The following is a 14905-nucleotide window of genomic DNA, read 5'->3' on the forward strand; positions in this document are numbered from 1 at the left end:
CCCGACAGAATTTTAGAAAGTACTCAGGCCTGGAGCCCAGGGCTGATTCCATCCCTCTCAATTAGGCCTAAGTCACATCATGGAATTTTGGATTTATTTCCCCCCCTTTTTAGTATTATAGATAGGGATAAAAAGCCCAAAGAAAGGTCACTTGCCTAAGGTCACCCAGTGAAGGAGCTGGCATAGATCCTAAGTGTCCGGGTCCCCCATGTGGGCCCTTTGCCCTGTCTCTCACATGAACAAATTTACCCTGGGTCCCAAGGGGAATGACAGGTGACCCCCACCAGGCTCCACCAATCCCAGAATTATTATTTTTAAATATATTTTTAGATTTCAGAGAGGAAGAGAGAGGGAGAGAGAGAAACATCAATGATGACTATCATTGATTAGCTGCCTCCTGCACGCCCCCTACTGGAGATCGAGCCTGCAACCCTGGCATGTGCCCTGACCAGGAATAATTCATGGGTCTACACTCAACCACTGAGCCACCATGGCAAGAGGTGTGCCAGGTTTTAGGACAAATAAAATGCCCATTTACACTCTAGGCTACTAACAGATGCAACTCATTAGCTCTGATCGGGTAGCAAACTGCAATGCAGGATGGGTTCGGTTCTTGAAGCTGAGCCCACATTGGCCATGAACTGTTAGGAAGGAGGTCTCATCCTCCCCCTTCCAGGAGCCTGGGTCCTGCCTGGTTGCTGCGGTGATGCCTGGGAGTCTCCACAAGGGCAGGGGAATGCGGCCCTGGAAGTTGTGTGCCAAGGTTGAGCTGGCTGTGACCTAGAAAAAGGGCAAGGCTTGGAGTTGAACCCAGCAGACTTCCCGGAGGAGGAGGCCGGGGAAGCTGGGTAGAACAAAGGGAGGGAGGGACTTTCTTGCTGGAAGGAGAGACTGAGCGGAGGTTCAGACTAGGCTGGCAACAGACTTCCTCTCTATCTCCCTACCCAGGGCCTCGCTCTCTCTGGTCCTTGCCCTTCCCGGCCGGGTGCGGGGGCGCTCGGGACAGTGGCAGCAGCCCCGGGCCCTAGAGGCCAAGCATGGTGGGGTGCACCGGCGACTGCGAACCCTCCCCCGCGTCGTCTGCGGGGTGAGTGCGCCCCGCGGGGTGCTCCCGCAGCCCTTACAAGGAGTTTGGCGGAGCTCGGGGCAGCCCCGCCCGCTGGGCTCCACCGGCCCCTCCTCCCACCCCCTCGGGCCGAGCTGCGGGAACCCAGCCCGCGCGGCGCGCGCGGCCGGGGCGCGGACTTCGACGGGGCCGAGCGGCGAGTGCCAAGGGAGCCTGCGAGCCGCCCCCGAGGGCCCCGACGGGCCGGCACGCTGCTTGGGGCCTTTGGGCCAAGGACCCGAGTCCCCCTCCGCAGCGTCGCCATGTCCTCCGTGTTCGGGAAACCCCGCGCGGGCAGCGGGCAGCAGAGCGCGCCCCTCGAGGTCAACCTGGCCATCCTGGGGCGCCGCGGAGCGGGCAAGTCCGGTGAGTGGGGCGGGTGCCAGGGAGGGAAGGGGTTAGGTGGGGGCCGGGGAGCAGATGAAGGGGTCGGGGCGCTGTGGACTTGAGGGCAGACTCTTCCACTGGCTTTGGGGGCTTCCTGCACCCAGTGAGCTGGCCGAGACACTGATTGTCTCCTCTGCCTCAGTTTCTCTGTCTGCATTCCCTATGCTCTGTTGCTTGGCACTCTCTCTGCTTTGCTCTCAGCTCCTCCGTCTCTCCTCTGTCTTCTGTTCCTTGCCTGGCTCTCCCTCTGTGTCACCCTGTGTGTTTCTGTGCTCCATGTCTGTACCCCAGCGTTCTCTCCCTTCTGTCCATCTCTGTGTCTCCCAGACCTCTGCGGGTCTCTCCCTCGTGGCTCCCTGACCGCCATCACCTCTCCCTAGGGCCAGCAGTCAGCGGTGGTGGATGACACCAAAGGACCTCTTAGGCACTATCCCCGCCCAAGGCCCCTGTGAGCTCAGGCACAGCCTTGCTGCTCCCTGGTTTAGGCTGGAGCTCAGGAGCCACTGGCCCTTGAAGGGAGTTGGTAGAAGTCACTGGCTAGTGGGACTTCCAGGCCATGCTCCCCACTCTCTTCCTCCGTTCCCTGGGATTTGGGGGTAAAGTGTGCATTCGTATCAAACATATTTGTTTCAAGCCAGATCCCTCTCTCTTTTTTTTTAAATATATTTTATTGTTTTTTTCTTCTTCTTCTTCTTCTTCTTCTTTTTTTTTTTTTTTTACAGAGAGGAAGGGAGAGAGATAGAGAGTTAGAAACATCGATGAGAGAGAAACATCGATCAGCTGCCTCCTGCACACCCCCCACTGGGGATGTGCCCGCAACCAAGGTACATGCCCTTGACCGGAATCGAACCTGAGACCCTTCAGTCCGCAGGCCAACGCTCTATCCACTGAGCCAAACCGGTCAGGGCCAGATCCCTCTCTTGACTTTTTGGAAACAAACTGGACTGTGGGCCCAGTGCTAGGACCATCCTTGACAAACCAAGATCTTGGTTTCCATTGAAATCGTGACTATCAACACTGAACTCCGTCTTCATCATTCCTGGCAGCTCTCACCCACCTGGGGCCAAGGGGGGTGGGAGCAGGGGAGTCGCCAGAGACAGAGACCCAGCAAAAGGGTCCAGCCCTCCCCCGGCCACTTACAGTCCAGGGCAGCTGAAGGTGGGAAGCCGAAGAGGCTCCTCACTGGCTGTGTTCCAGTGACAGCCATTAGGGAATGGCCAGCATGGGCTCCGTTAGCGCTGGGTTCCTTCCCCGGGGTGTTTTTTAGGACTCACTGGGGCTTCCTCTCTACGTTTAAAGCCAGCCCTCTGGCTCAGAGAGCGATGATTATACATCACGTTTTCCAACAGAAAAGATTTGCCTTCTCCCCTTTGAAAATAAAATTGTTATCTGGAGCTGTGTCGCTGGTACAGTTTAGCCAGTGGCTACGTTAATGAAGGAATTTAAATTAAAAAATATGTATTCCCTGGGTATTACTTTGCAAACTGACACTGATAGGAATCCTGGGAAAGAATTTTCAGGATTTTCTTTAAAACATCTCATTACTTTTTAAGAGTTCAGTATAATAGTTGGCTGGCCCTTGGCTTTCTGTGGTTAAATGCTGAACAAAATCAGAATTCAGTTAATGCATTGCACCTGGGGATAACTCGAGTGTTAACGTTCTGCAAGGCACCATGACGGAGTTTGGAGGCCCTAGAGCCAAGACTTGAGATGTGAATGGCTGAGGACTAACGTGTGTTTACTTAGGACACAGATCTTGCCTGGACCTCGCCTGGAAATCCCAGGCCCTCGAGGGGTCACACTGCCCCCAGGGATCACCCACTGATCAACTTGGCTCTTACTCTCTCTTTGGCTTGTAGCCAAAATTGGAATAAATGCCGCCCGTTTCAGAATCTTTGTGACTTGTCCAGGGTGGGAGATGTCTCCTTTCAGGTAGGGTTGCATGGGTCCTGACTCCTTAGTTTGGATCTTCACAGACGCCCCTTAGACTTGTCTCTTATTGCTTTTTTTGCCACCAAAATAAAAAATCCCAGGGACACAGTTCCCCATATTTCTGGTCTCTTCTGAGCCTCTCAAACCAGCTCCTCAGCTTCCAGCCGCGTTCCCCCAGAGACTCGGGCTTGGTGTCAGCCAGGGGTCACAGAGGCTAGATAAGGCCTTTCTCAAACGGAAGGGGCAGCCTCCAGGGCCAGCAGCCAGACCAGCAGGGGAGACTGAGCCAACTTCTTTCTTTCTCTCTCTTTCTCTTTCTCTCTCCCTTCCTTCCTTCCTTCCTTTCTTTTTAAAATATATATTTTTATTGACTTCAGAGAGGAAGGGAGAGAGAGAGAACATCAATGATGAGAGAGAATCATTGATTGTGAGCCAATTTCTTTCTGCTTCTTGCAGCCCTGACCGTGAAGTTTCTGACCAGAAGGTTTATCAGTGAATATGACCCCAACTTGGGTAAGGAACTCCCTCCTATTCCTCCTGCTGTGCCCCACTTGGATCCACCCTCTCCCATGACACCTGCCCTGTGGGGGGTCCAGGTGCGACCAGGACCAAAGATCTGGAGGCAAAGGGGCGGAGCCCCCAGGATGATTCAGCCCACGTCAGGAAAATGTGTTAAGTGCTAGAAATACGCCCTCCACAGCCCACCCCAGACAACTTGGGGGTTGGCCAAATTCAGAGAGCTGTGTGATTTGCCCTAAAAAAAATGAGGTATAATGAAACTTAAAAAAAATAAATAAAACATAGCAGAACATCCACATCCATTTAGTGTTGTTCTTCAAGATGGTCACTCAATACACTTTTCCAGAAAAGCTGGATGAGGCATTTGAGAACTTTTCCAGTGGAATTGGCTTCTGAACCAGCTTTTGAACCATACAAATAACTAGTCTTGTTATATGGACATATCATGGTATATTGGAAAAAGGGATGCTCTGGTGTCAGTCAGAACTGAGTTTGAATCCTGACTCTGCCACCTATTGGCTGTGCAACCTTAAGGCAGTCACCTAACCTCTCTGAGCTTCTGTTTCCTTATTTGTCAAATGGGCATAAAAACCACTTATTTCAGAGAATTACTGCGACAGTGAAAGAGGTAACACATAAAAGAGCTAGCCTAGTACTTGACCCACAATAGACATTCAGTGCATATTCACTTCCTCCTTCTCCTTCCTCCTCCAATGGCTTCCTATCTATGATGGCTGAGATTCCCTCAAATTAATCAGATCAGTGTTTCTGAAAATTACTTTTAGCAGCAGGACCTTGACCTCAAATGACCTCTTACATGGAACCCCGATATCTAAAACAAACACGAGCAGAATTTTATTAGTATAAATGTTACCTATTTATAACATTTGTTATTGTAAACTGTGCACTAAGAAAAATGAGTTGTCTGGATCTCTTTGCCTTTTGAAAATGAAGGTTGCAGTCTTGGATATTGTCCCCATTCATAATAATTGAATAAAGCATGTGTGGTGCCCCCCAGGACCCTTGAGGAAACCCAGGGCTTTGGAGCGCAGGTTGAAAAGCTCCACAATACAGCACTTCCTGCAGCAGGCACCTGATGGAATGCCCCGGTGACACCTGAAGGAGAGAACTGCTTAGCCCATTGGTGCCCACCAGCCCCTCAGCTCAGCCTGGGATGTTGAATCCCAGTGTCAGAGCGAGAAAGGACCTCAGGGCTATTTAGGCCAACAGTTCTTAAAATGATTTCCTTGAGTAGTAGACTTCTGACCAAGAGGTTTATCGGTGAATATGATGCCAACTAGAGTAAGGAACCACTTGGGTTAAGAGGTCTTAAACTCTTTTAAACTATTTTATCTGGTAACCGCCTCCTTTGTGCAGGGTCCCACCTAGGAGCCTATTCTAGTGGTGTTTTGAGCTTCCTGATTGAGTAATTTTGGAGTTCTGACCTGGTAGTGGAATGCATGGTCAGACTGTGTGGGGGGCAGCAGCCCCGAAATGCTTAGTCATCCCCCCCTGAGCGCCTATGAGCTGGAGAGCTGACCAGATGCTCTTCCCTCAGCCATTCCGGGAGGCCAGTGCCACTCCTGGAGGTTCTGTTTCACTGTCTAAACATTTCAGCCACGCTCCCATGGCTGGTTCCAGTAACAGTGGGGATCCCGGGACCCCATAGCCGTTCCTTCTATGGAGAAAGGTCTGCGCATCCAAGGGCAGAGTTAGCCACCAGGAGATGGAGAACCACTCTTTCCCCTTTTCAAAGATCTTCCAAGAGCTTGAGCTCCAATGGAGCCTCTGGAGGGTGGGAGCCTGTATTTGTCCCCGTTTCCAGCATGGAGCACAGTACTAGGTACAACACAGGTGCTTGTAGACATGAAATTGAACTTTGATTTTAGGATTGTCCTTTAAAGAACAGTGTCTGTTATTATCCCCATTTTACAGATAAAGAAACGGAGGCAGTGATTTGCCTAAGATCATGGAGAACCTCAGGTACAAAGGAAGAGGAGACACCAAACCAGTTGCTTTCCACTAAGGGCAGCCTGGTGCTGTAGAGGGCCTGGCGGCAGAGGTCTGCATAGCACTGGGTTCTCTGAGCCTTGGTTTCCCCATCTGGAAAGATGTGACCAGTAGACTGTCCTATCTGTGTAAAAGTTGTGCCTTGTTAGGCATTGTGACTGGTAGAGCGGGTAGGAGCTGAGAGATTCAGGGCCTGTGAAAGGGCTTTGCCTGTGCTGAGCGCTGCAGGCGGGGGCGGGGTCTCCAGGAGAACCTTCTCTTGCAGAGGGCTGGGGCCATCTCCTCTGGCTTGCCCAGGGCAGAGTGGCGGCTTCTATCTGGCCCTCATTCTGCTCCAGCAAGCACAGTCACCATTTCGGAGGCTTCATCCTATACACACTCACCTGACCTCCTTTGGTGCCTTTAAGAAAATGATTACTGTAAATGAGAGAAAAACGCTTTGGGAAAAGATTCTTCTCTCAGCATTAAAGTCCACAGAACGTTATTTAGAACCAGAAGCTATGAGGCCCATGTATTTAAAGATACCAGACCGCCCGTAGGACAGAAACTAGGTGATGGGAGGAAAGGACATCACTGTGACTTGGAAAGTGGGAGCAAGTGGGTAAGATGACCTCTGAGCTCCTTCCAGCTCACCCATGCATGTTCCACGTCCTCAGCTGGGCTGGGAGCTCCTGCTCTCCCCTGTACTCTGCCCAGATAGAGCTGGAAGTTGACGGCTCCACTGAGCAAAGGGAGTGAGGGGGTGCCCGTGGGGAGGCAGCCCCGCCCAGAAGACGTGAGTTCCGGTTGCTTTATAGGTCGGTGTTGTGGGCGATGGACACGTCCTTCCTTCTCTGGGCCTCACCTCCCTGTCATCTCGCTGTAGTGGAGCTAACAGCCACCTCGGAGGGCCGTTGTGCTGTTCGGGACTAAGGACTCCAGGCCCAGGGGGGGCGCTAACATTTTTCCTTGGACTGGACAGGACCCGGTGCCTGTTCGGGAACAGGGGCTGTGAAGTACCCAAAAGGGGTGCATCAGCAACTTGGGCAGGAAAATCTGAACGAGATGTAGGCATCTAGGGGCAGCTCTTGTTGCACCAAATATAGTTAAACGTCTGGGACATATTTTCCATTAGATGTGGTTTGATTTTTTTTTTTTTTTTTGTCTTTGAATAAGAGCGGCATTTATCCAAGTCCCCAAAGCAGGCTGGGGACGGGAGCTGTCTGTGATTCCTGCTGGCTGCTAGTGGACCTGGCGTGTGTCCAGGCCTGGCTTGGCTGCCAGTGGCCCTCAGAGAGAAGTATTTGACTCAGCCAGGGTTAAGGGGTTTCTCTTCTCACAGCGGCTGCGCCAGGAAGACAGAGAAGGCCCCAGTTCTGCCCAGAGGGGTCTTCTTTGGGGTCACTTGGGGTACTGGGGGGACACAAGGGAAAAGTAAGGACCCGGTGCACGCACAGACGAGGGCCAGTGACATGGGGTAAGGTTGGGGGTAGGGAGAGTGATGGCCAATATGGCAGCGAGGTCCTCTGCATGCTCGGACACTTGCTGCTTTCTCAGGTTTAAGGTGATGAGAACTGAAAGATTAAAAACTTATGAAATCCAAATAGGATTGGTAGTTCAGTTTATAGTGTGCTACCAATGTCCGTTTCCTGGTTTGGATCGTTGTACTATGGTTATGGAAGGTGTGAACAATGGGAGGATGGTTATGTAAGGTGTGAACAATGGGAGGGTGCGGCTTGATGCTTGTGCACACGTGGAGACAGGTACACACGCATGTTTACACAGAAACTTCACTTGGCCCAGCTGGGGGGATGGTACACAGGAACTCTCTGTACTATTGCGTAACTTCTACATGAGTCTAGAATTATTTCAAAATAAAAAGTAAGCCCTGCTGGTGTGGTTCAGTGGTTGAGTGTCAACCCATGAACCAGAGACCATGGTTCGATTCCCCGTTTTGGGCTCAATCACCAGTAGGGGGCATGCAGGAGGCAGCCAATTGATTCTCTTCATTAGTTTCTCTCTCTCTCTCTCTCTCTCTCTCTCTCTCTCTCTCTCTCTCTTCCTCTCTGAAATCAATAAAAACATTTTTTTAAAGTAAAAAAAGTGAACCTGCCCTGTAAACTTTGGAGCACCATGGTCCCCACTTTTACCAGTTATTTGTGGAGGGCCAGCGCCCCTAACCAGCGGCCCATCCAGTCCTCGCACAGCCCTGTGAGATAGTGCAGGGACAAGCATTTAGCACAGGGCCTGGCACAAAGGAAAAGCTTGAAAACGGTTAGCGAATGTTATCAATCTTATCCTCATTTTACAATGAGGAAACAGTTAAAATGAGGAAACAGCCCTTGCCAGTTTGGCTCCGTGGATAGAAAGCCTGCGGACTGAGGGTCCTGAGTTTGATTCCTGTCAAGGGCACGTGCCTCGGTTGCAGGCTCTTCCCTGGCCCGGGAGGGGTCAGGCTCCTGCAGGAGGCAACCAATTGATGTGCTTCTCTCACATCAGTGTTTCTCTCTGTCTTTCCCTCTCTCTGGAAAATCAATGGGAAAATATCCTCGAGTGAGGATTAACAACAACAACAAAAAATAATAATCATAAGTAAAATGAAATGAGGAAACAGTTCTTTTCAAAGAGCTGAAATGACTTGACCAAGTCCCATAGCTAAAAAGTAGCCACAGTGGGGTTTGATTCCACATCTCCAACCTAAAACTTTCGACTACCAGAATCCTCTATTATTTCGACAAGAATTATTTGCAAAATTTTCTTGGGCCCAGCTGGTTGAGTGTCGACCCATGAACCAGGAGGTCATGGTTCAATTCCTGGTCAGGGCACGTGCCCGGGTTGCAGGCTTGATCCCCAGTAGGGGGCATGCAGGAGGCAGCCAATCGATAGATGCTTCTCTCTCATTGGTGTTTCTATCCCTCTCCCTAAATAAATAAATAAATAAATAAATAAACAAACAAATAAATAAAAGCATTTAAAAAACAAGTAAAAAAAACCACCTTCTTGGGACTTCTAAACAGGGTTCTCCCCCTGGGGACTGGAGGACTGTCCTTGGGGACTTCCTGTGGGCCAGCCTCTGTGGTTAAAGCGGAAGAGGGTGGAGAAGCTTGGAGTCCGGGAGGTAGAGGCTGGCAGTGCAGTTCCTGAGGCCTCTGCTGCCACGCACTCCATCCTGCCAGCGTGGTTGGTGGACCCAGAACACAATCCCGTCCCCCGTGGCGTGTCCTGTGAGTGGCCTCTGTTGCTCTGAGCCCTGACAGGTGACACAGCCAAGGCCTTGGCAGTGCTCGCAGCTCAGCCAGCCCTGGATTCGGCCCCCAGGCTGCACAGAGGGAAGCTGGGACTCAGGCCCAGGCCATTATCAGCGTAGTGGCTTGCTCGGCCCTTAACTAGCTGACTCTCTGTGTTGCAGAGGACACCTACAGCTCCGAGGAGACTGTGGACCAGCAGCCTGTGCACCTGAGGGTCATGGACACTGCAGACCTGGTAACGTCACCCCCACTGCAGCTGAGAGTGCAGCCTCCTGAGAAGTCCTGGCCCCACGGTGGGGGCCTCGGATGGGAGCATCCCCTTTCAGCTCCAGTTTGCTGTGTGACCCTCTCTTGGCCTGAATCTCTTCATTTGCCAAAGGAGGAGGAAAGGGGTGGGGCCTGGAGAGACGTGACGATCGAGGGCATCAGCTCCAAGATCCTGTGCTCTGGGGCCTGATGCTCGTGCGCGCGTGGAGACAGGTGCACACACATGTTTACACAGAGGCTTCCCTCGGCCCAAGTTCCCCCCAATACACACATCTCCCTGTGTTCTCACCACCTCCTGCCAAGGCCAGATGCCACTCATTCTCAGAAGCCAAAAGAGCACCATGAACCTGACCCAAACCCAGCGGTGCCCAGAGACAGCCAGGTCTCTCTAGGGGCCATGCCAGCGTGTTGGCTCTGCGCCCCAGAGGCCAAGGTCTCCAAGTCTCTGGCTGGGTGGTGGGAGGGAGGCTCACGAGACAATGTCCCCTTTCACACCAAGCCAAGTCCACACTCCCGTGCCCCTTTGACAAGGGCTCTGCTGGGAAACAATATACAAAGACCCTGGGCGTGGGGAGGTGCAGCGGGGTAGCTCAGGTGAAGGCCTTCGCCCTGACCTCCTCTGTCCCTGACCAGGGCCTCCCTCCTTTGCCCCAGGACACCCCCAGGAACTGTGAGCGCTATCTGAACTGGGCCCACGCCTTCCTGGTGGTTTACAGTGTTGACAGCCGCCAGAGCTTCGAGGCCAGCGGCAGCTACCTGGAGCTGCTGGCTCTGCACGCGAAGGAGACGCAGCGCAGCTACCCGGCTCTGCTGCTGGGCAACAAGCTGGACATGGCCCAGTACAGGTGAGCACGGCGGTCGTCCCACGCCTCCCGAGCTCACGTTCCGCATCTGTGAAGTCTGGGAATCGTCCTCAGGGATGATTTGGCTGCTAAGAACAGTAATCTCGAATTTAGGTAAAAGGGGTCTGTTGTAAGGGTGTGGTCTCCTAGGCAGCCATGGACAGGAAGGGGGGGGGGCATCTGGGCAGCACAGGGGCTGGACCCTGAGAGTCAGAAGAGAGGCCACTCCTGGGGCTCTGTGGTCTCTCTCGGCCTCACCCTTTCTTGCCTGAGTCTATATGACCTTCTGTTCCCACTCGGTGCAGCTGGCTGGTCACTCTGTGCCCAATTCCAATTCTAGGGAAGGAGACTCCGGTTTATTGGGTAAGGAGTCTGCTCTGGTGCAACCAGCTCTCACCTCACCCACGCACAGCCCCCAGGCTCACTCCCACGGCTGGCTGTGCTGAGGGCAGTTCTCTTAGCAAGGGTTGGACTTGGGTCAGAGGTCACAGACTGGACCAGAGAGCAGATACCCATGGAATACTGCAGCCATATTTTGCTTGGTGGCACTGTATTTTAGAAGACCTGGAATTGGAATGCTTTGAGGCAGGGCATGCTCTTTCTAGCTGACCACAGGCCTCACCACTCCCTGTGGCTTTCCTCTACTCTCTACACACATTTAAGTTGCCTGTCTGCCCTGAAGCATCTGAGACTACGATGCCTCCACTTGATAAGTACTAGTAATCTCATTGGCATTCATACTGACATCCCTCCCACCACCCACATCACAGATTCGTACTGGCACCTTCTACCAGCCTTCCATCCGTACTGGCACCTTCTACCACCCTGCTCACGGATGGCCACTCCTGATTCCTTAGGCCCCAAGGGTGCATTGCCTGGTGGTAGCAAGGAGGGGACCCTTTGTTTAAAACAGGTCAGATGGACAGTGGGAAAAGGGGTTGCAGTCTCATGAAGGGGGACAAGCCCTCAGACCCAGACATTCCATCTCAGGGCATGAAGAAAGTTGTGTGAGCTTAAAGCCAAAATGAACCACAGAGCCCCCAGAGCCTAGAAGACTGGATTGAGATAAACCAGTTTTCATTGTGAGGAAAAAAAACAGACCGTTGTTTTGATCCCAGTCTTTGCCAAATAGATTGTCTAAAAATGGTTTGGGAGCCAATAACAAAGAACATAGGCTCAAGTGAAGCAGCATCCGCTCCCTGAGAACAAGTCCCTGTATCCCCATTTCCTTCTCCCATCAGGCCCTAGCTTAGGAGGCCAGGACCTGATGGGCATCGTAAATCTGACTTGGAGCTGAGCACTGATCAGTGCCTCCCATGACCGTCTTGCAGCTAAATGTGGTTTAGAGCAGCGGTTCCCAAACCACGAATAAAACGTTCACCAGGCTCCAACAAAATGAGAAAAAGGATGTTACATGCCTGCACCACCCATTCACACACATGCATGCATGACGCATGGGGTTCTTGTTCCTAAAAGCTCATTATTCAGGCCCCACGATGACAAAGTTTCAGATTCAAGTTTATTATGAAAGTAAATAATACTGAATATTCTCTCACCGGGGGCACCTCAGGAAGCAGTGAGCTTATAGACAGGACACCAGCTCTGAGTGGGGACGGGATTAGGTGCTCTGCCCCTGACCCTTTTTGTCCCAGTCACTCCAGCTATCTGGTACTCCCCTGGGTAGCTAGCCCACTCCCAGCCCCCTGCTCCTGACAATGAACCTTGGCTCAGAAACCTGTTCCCACCAGTACCCACCCTAGTGTCGCCTCTCATCGCGTGGGCTGTGCCATTGTCCTCAGGAGTGGTGGGTGGGGCAGCTCAGTAATGGGAGGTGGTCAGGAGGATTCAGCCACTGAGCCTTGGCCAGGGACATCCTGTCCCTTCCCTCTTCTGGACATTTGACCTGCCCAAGAACCAGCCTTTCCCCCCTCACCTTGACTCCCAGGGCTTCCAGGTCAGAAGCTTTCAGGACCTTCCCAATTGCAAATATTTGATCCCACCATCCTGGGAGGTGGGATGAAGCTGGGAGTAGGTGCTGCTCCCTCTCTCCTTCCCCTTCCCCCCACCCCCGCCCACTCCACATGAATGTTGTCACCCTTCTCTCTCCTGCCTGTCCCCTAGGCAGGCAGACAAAACTCCCCACGATTCCTGAGAGCTCTGCCAACCACAGGCATCCTGAGTGACCTTGGCCCTCCACGCCTCTGTAGACGCTGTGGTCTCACACCCGTCAGTCCAAACCACTGCCTTTTTGTAGAGCTGATCCCACGAGGGAGGGCTGAGGGTGGCTCATGTCCTGACCAAGGGCCCCATATGGGAGTAGAGGGAAGGGATGTGGATGGCTGTCTTCCTCCAGCCACAGGCAGGGTCTAGGTAGGGCCTTTGGCCAGCTTCTCTCTTACCCTCAACCTCGCTCCTAAATTCTGGCTTTGGTGACATCAGCCACCATTTATTGAGCACTGACTCTGCCAGGTACTGTGCTAGGCACTCAACACAAATTGTCTTGCTTAATCTTCTTAACCCTGAGAGGCAGATGTAATTGTCCCATTTTACTGATGAGAAAGCTAAACCTTGTAGCTTCCTAGTCACCGAGCTAGGAAGTGGGAGCCTGGGGTAGGCCCAGGCCTGCCTGACGTGGACACATGCTCCTGACCTCACCTCGCCCTCCTTCCCCTCCAGGCAGGTCACCGAGGCAGAGGGCGCAGCCCTGGCGGGGAAGTTTGGGTGCCTGTTTTTCGAGGTCTCGGCCTGCCTGGACTTTGAGCACGTGCAGCACGTCTTCCATGAGGCCGTGCGGGAGGCACGGCGGGAGCTGGAGAAGAACTCCCCGGCCCGGCCCCTCTTCATCTCCGAGGAGAGGGCCCTGCCCCACCAGGCCCCGCTCACTGCCCGGCACGGGCTGGCCAGCTGCACCTTCAACACGCTTTCCACCGCCAGCCTGAAGGAGATGCCCACCGTGGCCCAGGCCAAGCTGGTCACTGTGAAGTCATCCCGGGCCCAGAGCAAGCGCAAGGCACCCACCCTGACCCTACTGAAGGGCTTCAAGATCTTCTGAGGACCCCAGGCTCCGAGCCCGGCCGGGCTGCAGGAGGTGGCTGACCTCTTCCTCTGATGGAACAATAGCCGGCGCCCTCTGGTGGACAGCTGACCTCTGCGCCAGCACCAAGCGGTGTCCCCCGACACCCAGCTCAGTGTGTGAGCTGGAGGGATGGGCAGGAATGCTGCTCCTATTCCCAGGGCCTTGGTTTCCATGGTAACCACGACATTCCCTGCCATTGAAGGGAAACAGCCCCCTGGGACAACCCAGACACCTGGAGTCAGCCTTAAGCAGGAGGAAATTGTGGTGTCCATTGTAGTATCACCCCTTCCTGCTCCAGCTCCAACCAAGCCGGATGTGGCCCCTGGTGGACAGCTCTGGGTGGACGGCTCCAGGAGGCCCAGGATACGTGTAGGCCTGAGGACATCCTGCAGGAAGGACAGGCCGAGGCCCTCGAGCCACCTGGTGGATGGAGGGCAGGGTGGGCGCAGGGTTTGGAGGGCCAGTCTGGTCCTCCCGTTGTCTCCTGATCTCACAGAAGCCCCAGGCAACAAACCCCACAGTTTTCTAAACAACGTCTAGTGTGAACCCACGGGACAGCCTGTAAGAAGCCAAGTCGCAGGGGGGGCTGTTCCAGTGTGTGGCCTCGTAAGGAGGGTAGAGGGAGAGGCTGTGGGTGTCCAGTGAAGGGGACCTTAGGATTGTTCACCAGAAGGCGGGGCCCCCTTATTTTCCCACCTCAAGTGAAGGACTCAGCCCATAGTCAGGACCAGCCTCCTTAGTCTAATGATCAAAGCTGCAGAGCAAAGGTACCCGCTCTAGTGACAAGGACTCGGGATTCCAGGGAGCCCACGGCTGGCAGTATCTGACATCCAGGCACCACTAGCCTGTCCTGGGTCCATAGGGGGAAACAGTTTACCAGTTTGTAGCCTGGTTCAGCAGGACCCAGGACCCTTCATCATGGGTCTGCGTGTCCAAAGTCTTCTTTTGTACGACAGAACCTAAAGCATTTTTGGTTCTTAAAGCAAATTTTTGCATAAATTATTTGGGGTTGCCCCCACAGCTTAGACCACAACACTGGGGCTCAGACACAGATCAGGACCCTCCCTTGGGGGTCCCATGGTTAGCAAGAGAAGGGTCTCAGAGGTAGGGCGTCCCCTAGGTTCTAACTCTTTGTACCATGGGACCCCTGGCCCAAAGGAAGTCTTTCATGGACCCTCAGCCGAGAAGCAGATAAAGGAGGGGCCCCTAGTGGGAGGAAGGGCTGGGAAGGGGATTCTGAGCCAGAATCCTGCTCCTTTCCCTGCCAGCAATTCCAGGAGCGTGGATGGGAAACAGCGGGTCTAACCCAGCCTTCAGCCCCGTTGAATAGAGGTGAAGCCGAGGCCAGAGAGAGCTGGGACCTCCTCGGGACCACATGAGGAGGCCCGGCCAGGCTTCCTGACCTGCAGGCTGGCTGTGCATTTTGCACTTTGGCTCCCAGCCACGTACGTGGGGATCACCACCATTGGAACAGACTGTGCAATCCCAACTGCCCATATTGAGAAGCATTTTAATAAAAAGGGGGTTTGTGGGTATGTTT

The 14905-nt window shown here is 53.4% G+C and overlaps 1 protein-coding gene across 1 annotated transcript; it reads left to right on the top strand.

Annotated features, from left to right (window-relative positions):
• Positions 1-1188: 1188 nt before the first annotated feature.
• On the top strand, positions 1189-14905 carry RASL12 (RAS like family 12). Its single transcript, XM_008139121.3, has 5 exons — positions 1189-1471; positions 3881-3937; positions 9342-9415; positions 10102-10292; positions 12966-14905. Exons 1-5 carry the CDS (start codon positions 1369-1371, stop codon positions 13339-13341), a joined length of 801 nt encoding a protein of 266 aa, XP_008137343.2. The 5' UTR covers positions 1189-1368; the 3' UTR covers positions 13342-14905.

This window comes from Eptesicus fuscus, chromosome 5 (assembly GCF_027574615.1).
Source record: "Eptesicus fuscus isolate TK198812 chromosome 5, DD_ASM_mEF_20220401, whole genome shotgun sequence".
Taxonomy (NCBI): domain Eukaryota; kingdom Metazoa; phylum Chordata; class Mammalia; order Chiroptera; family Vespertilionidae; genus Eptesicus; species Eptesicus fuscus.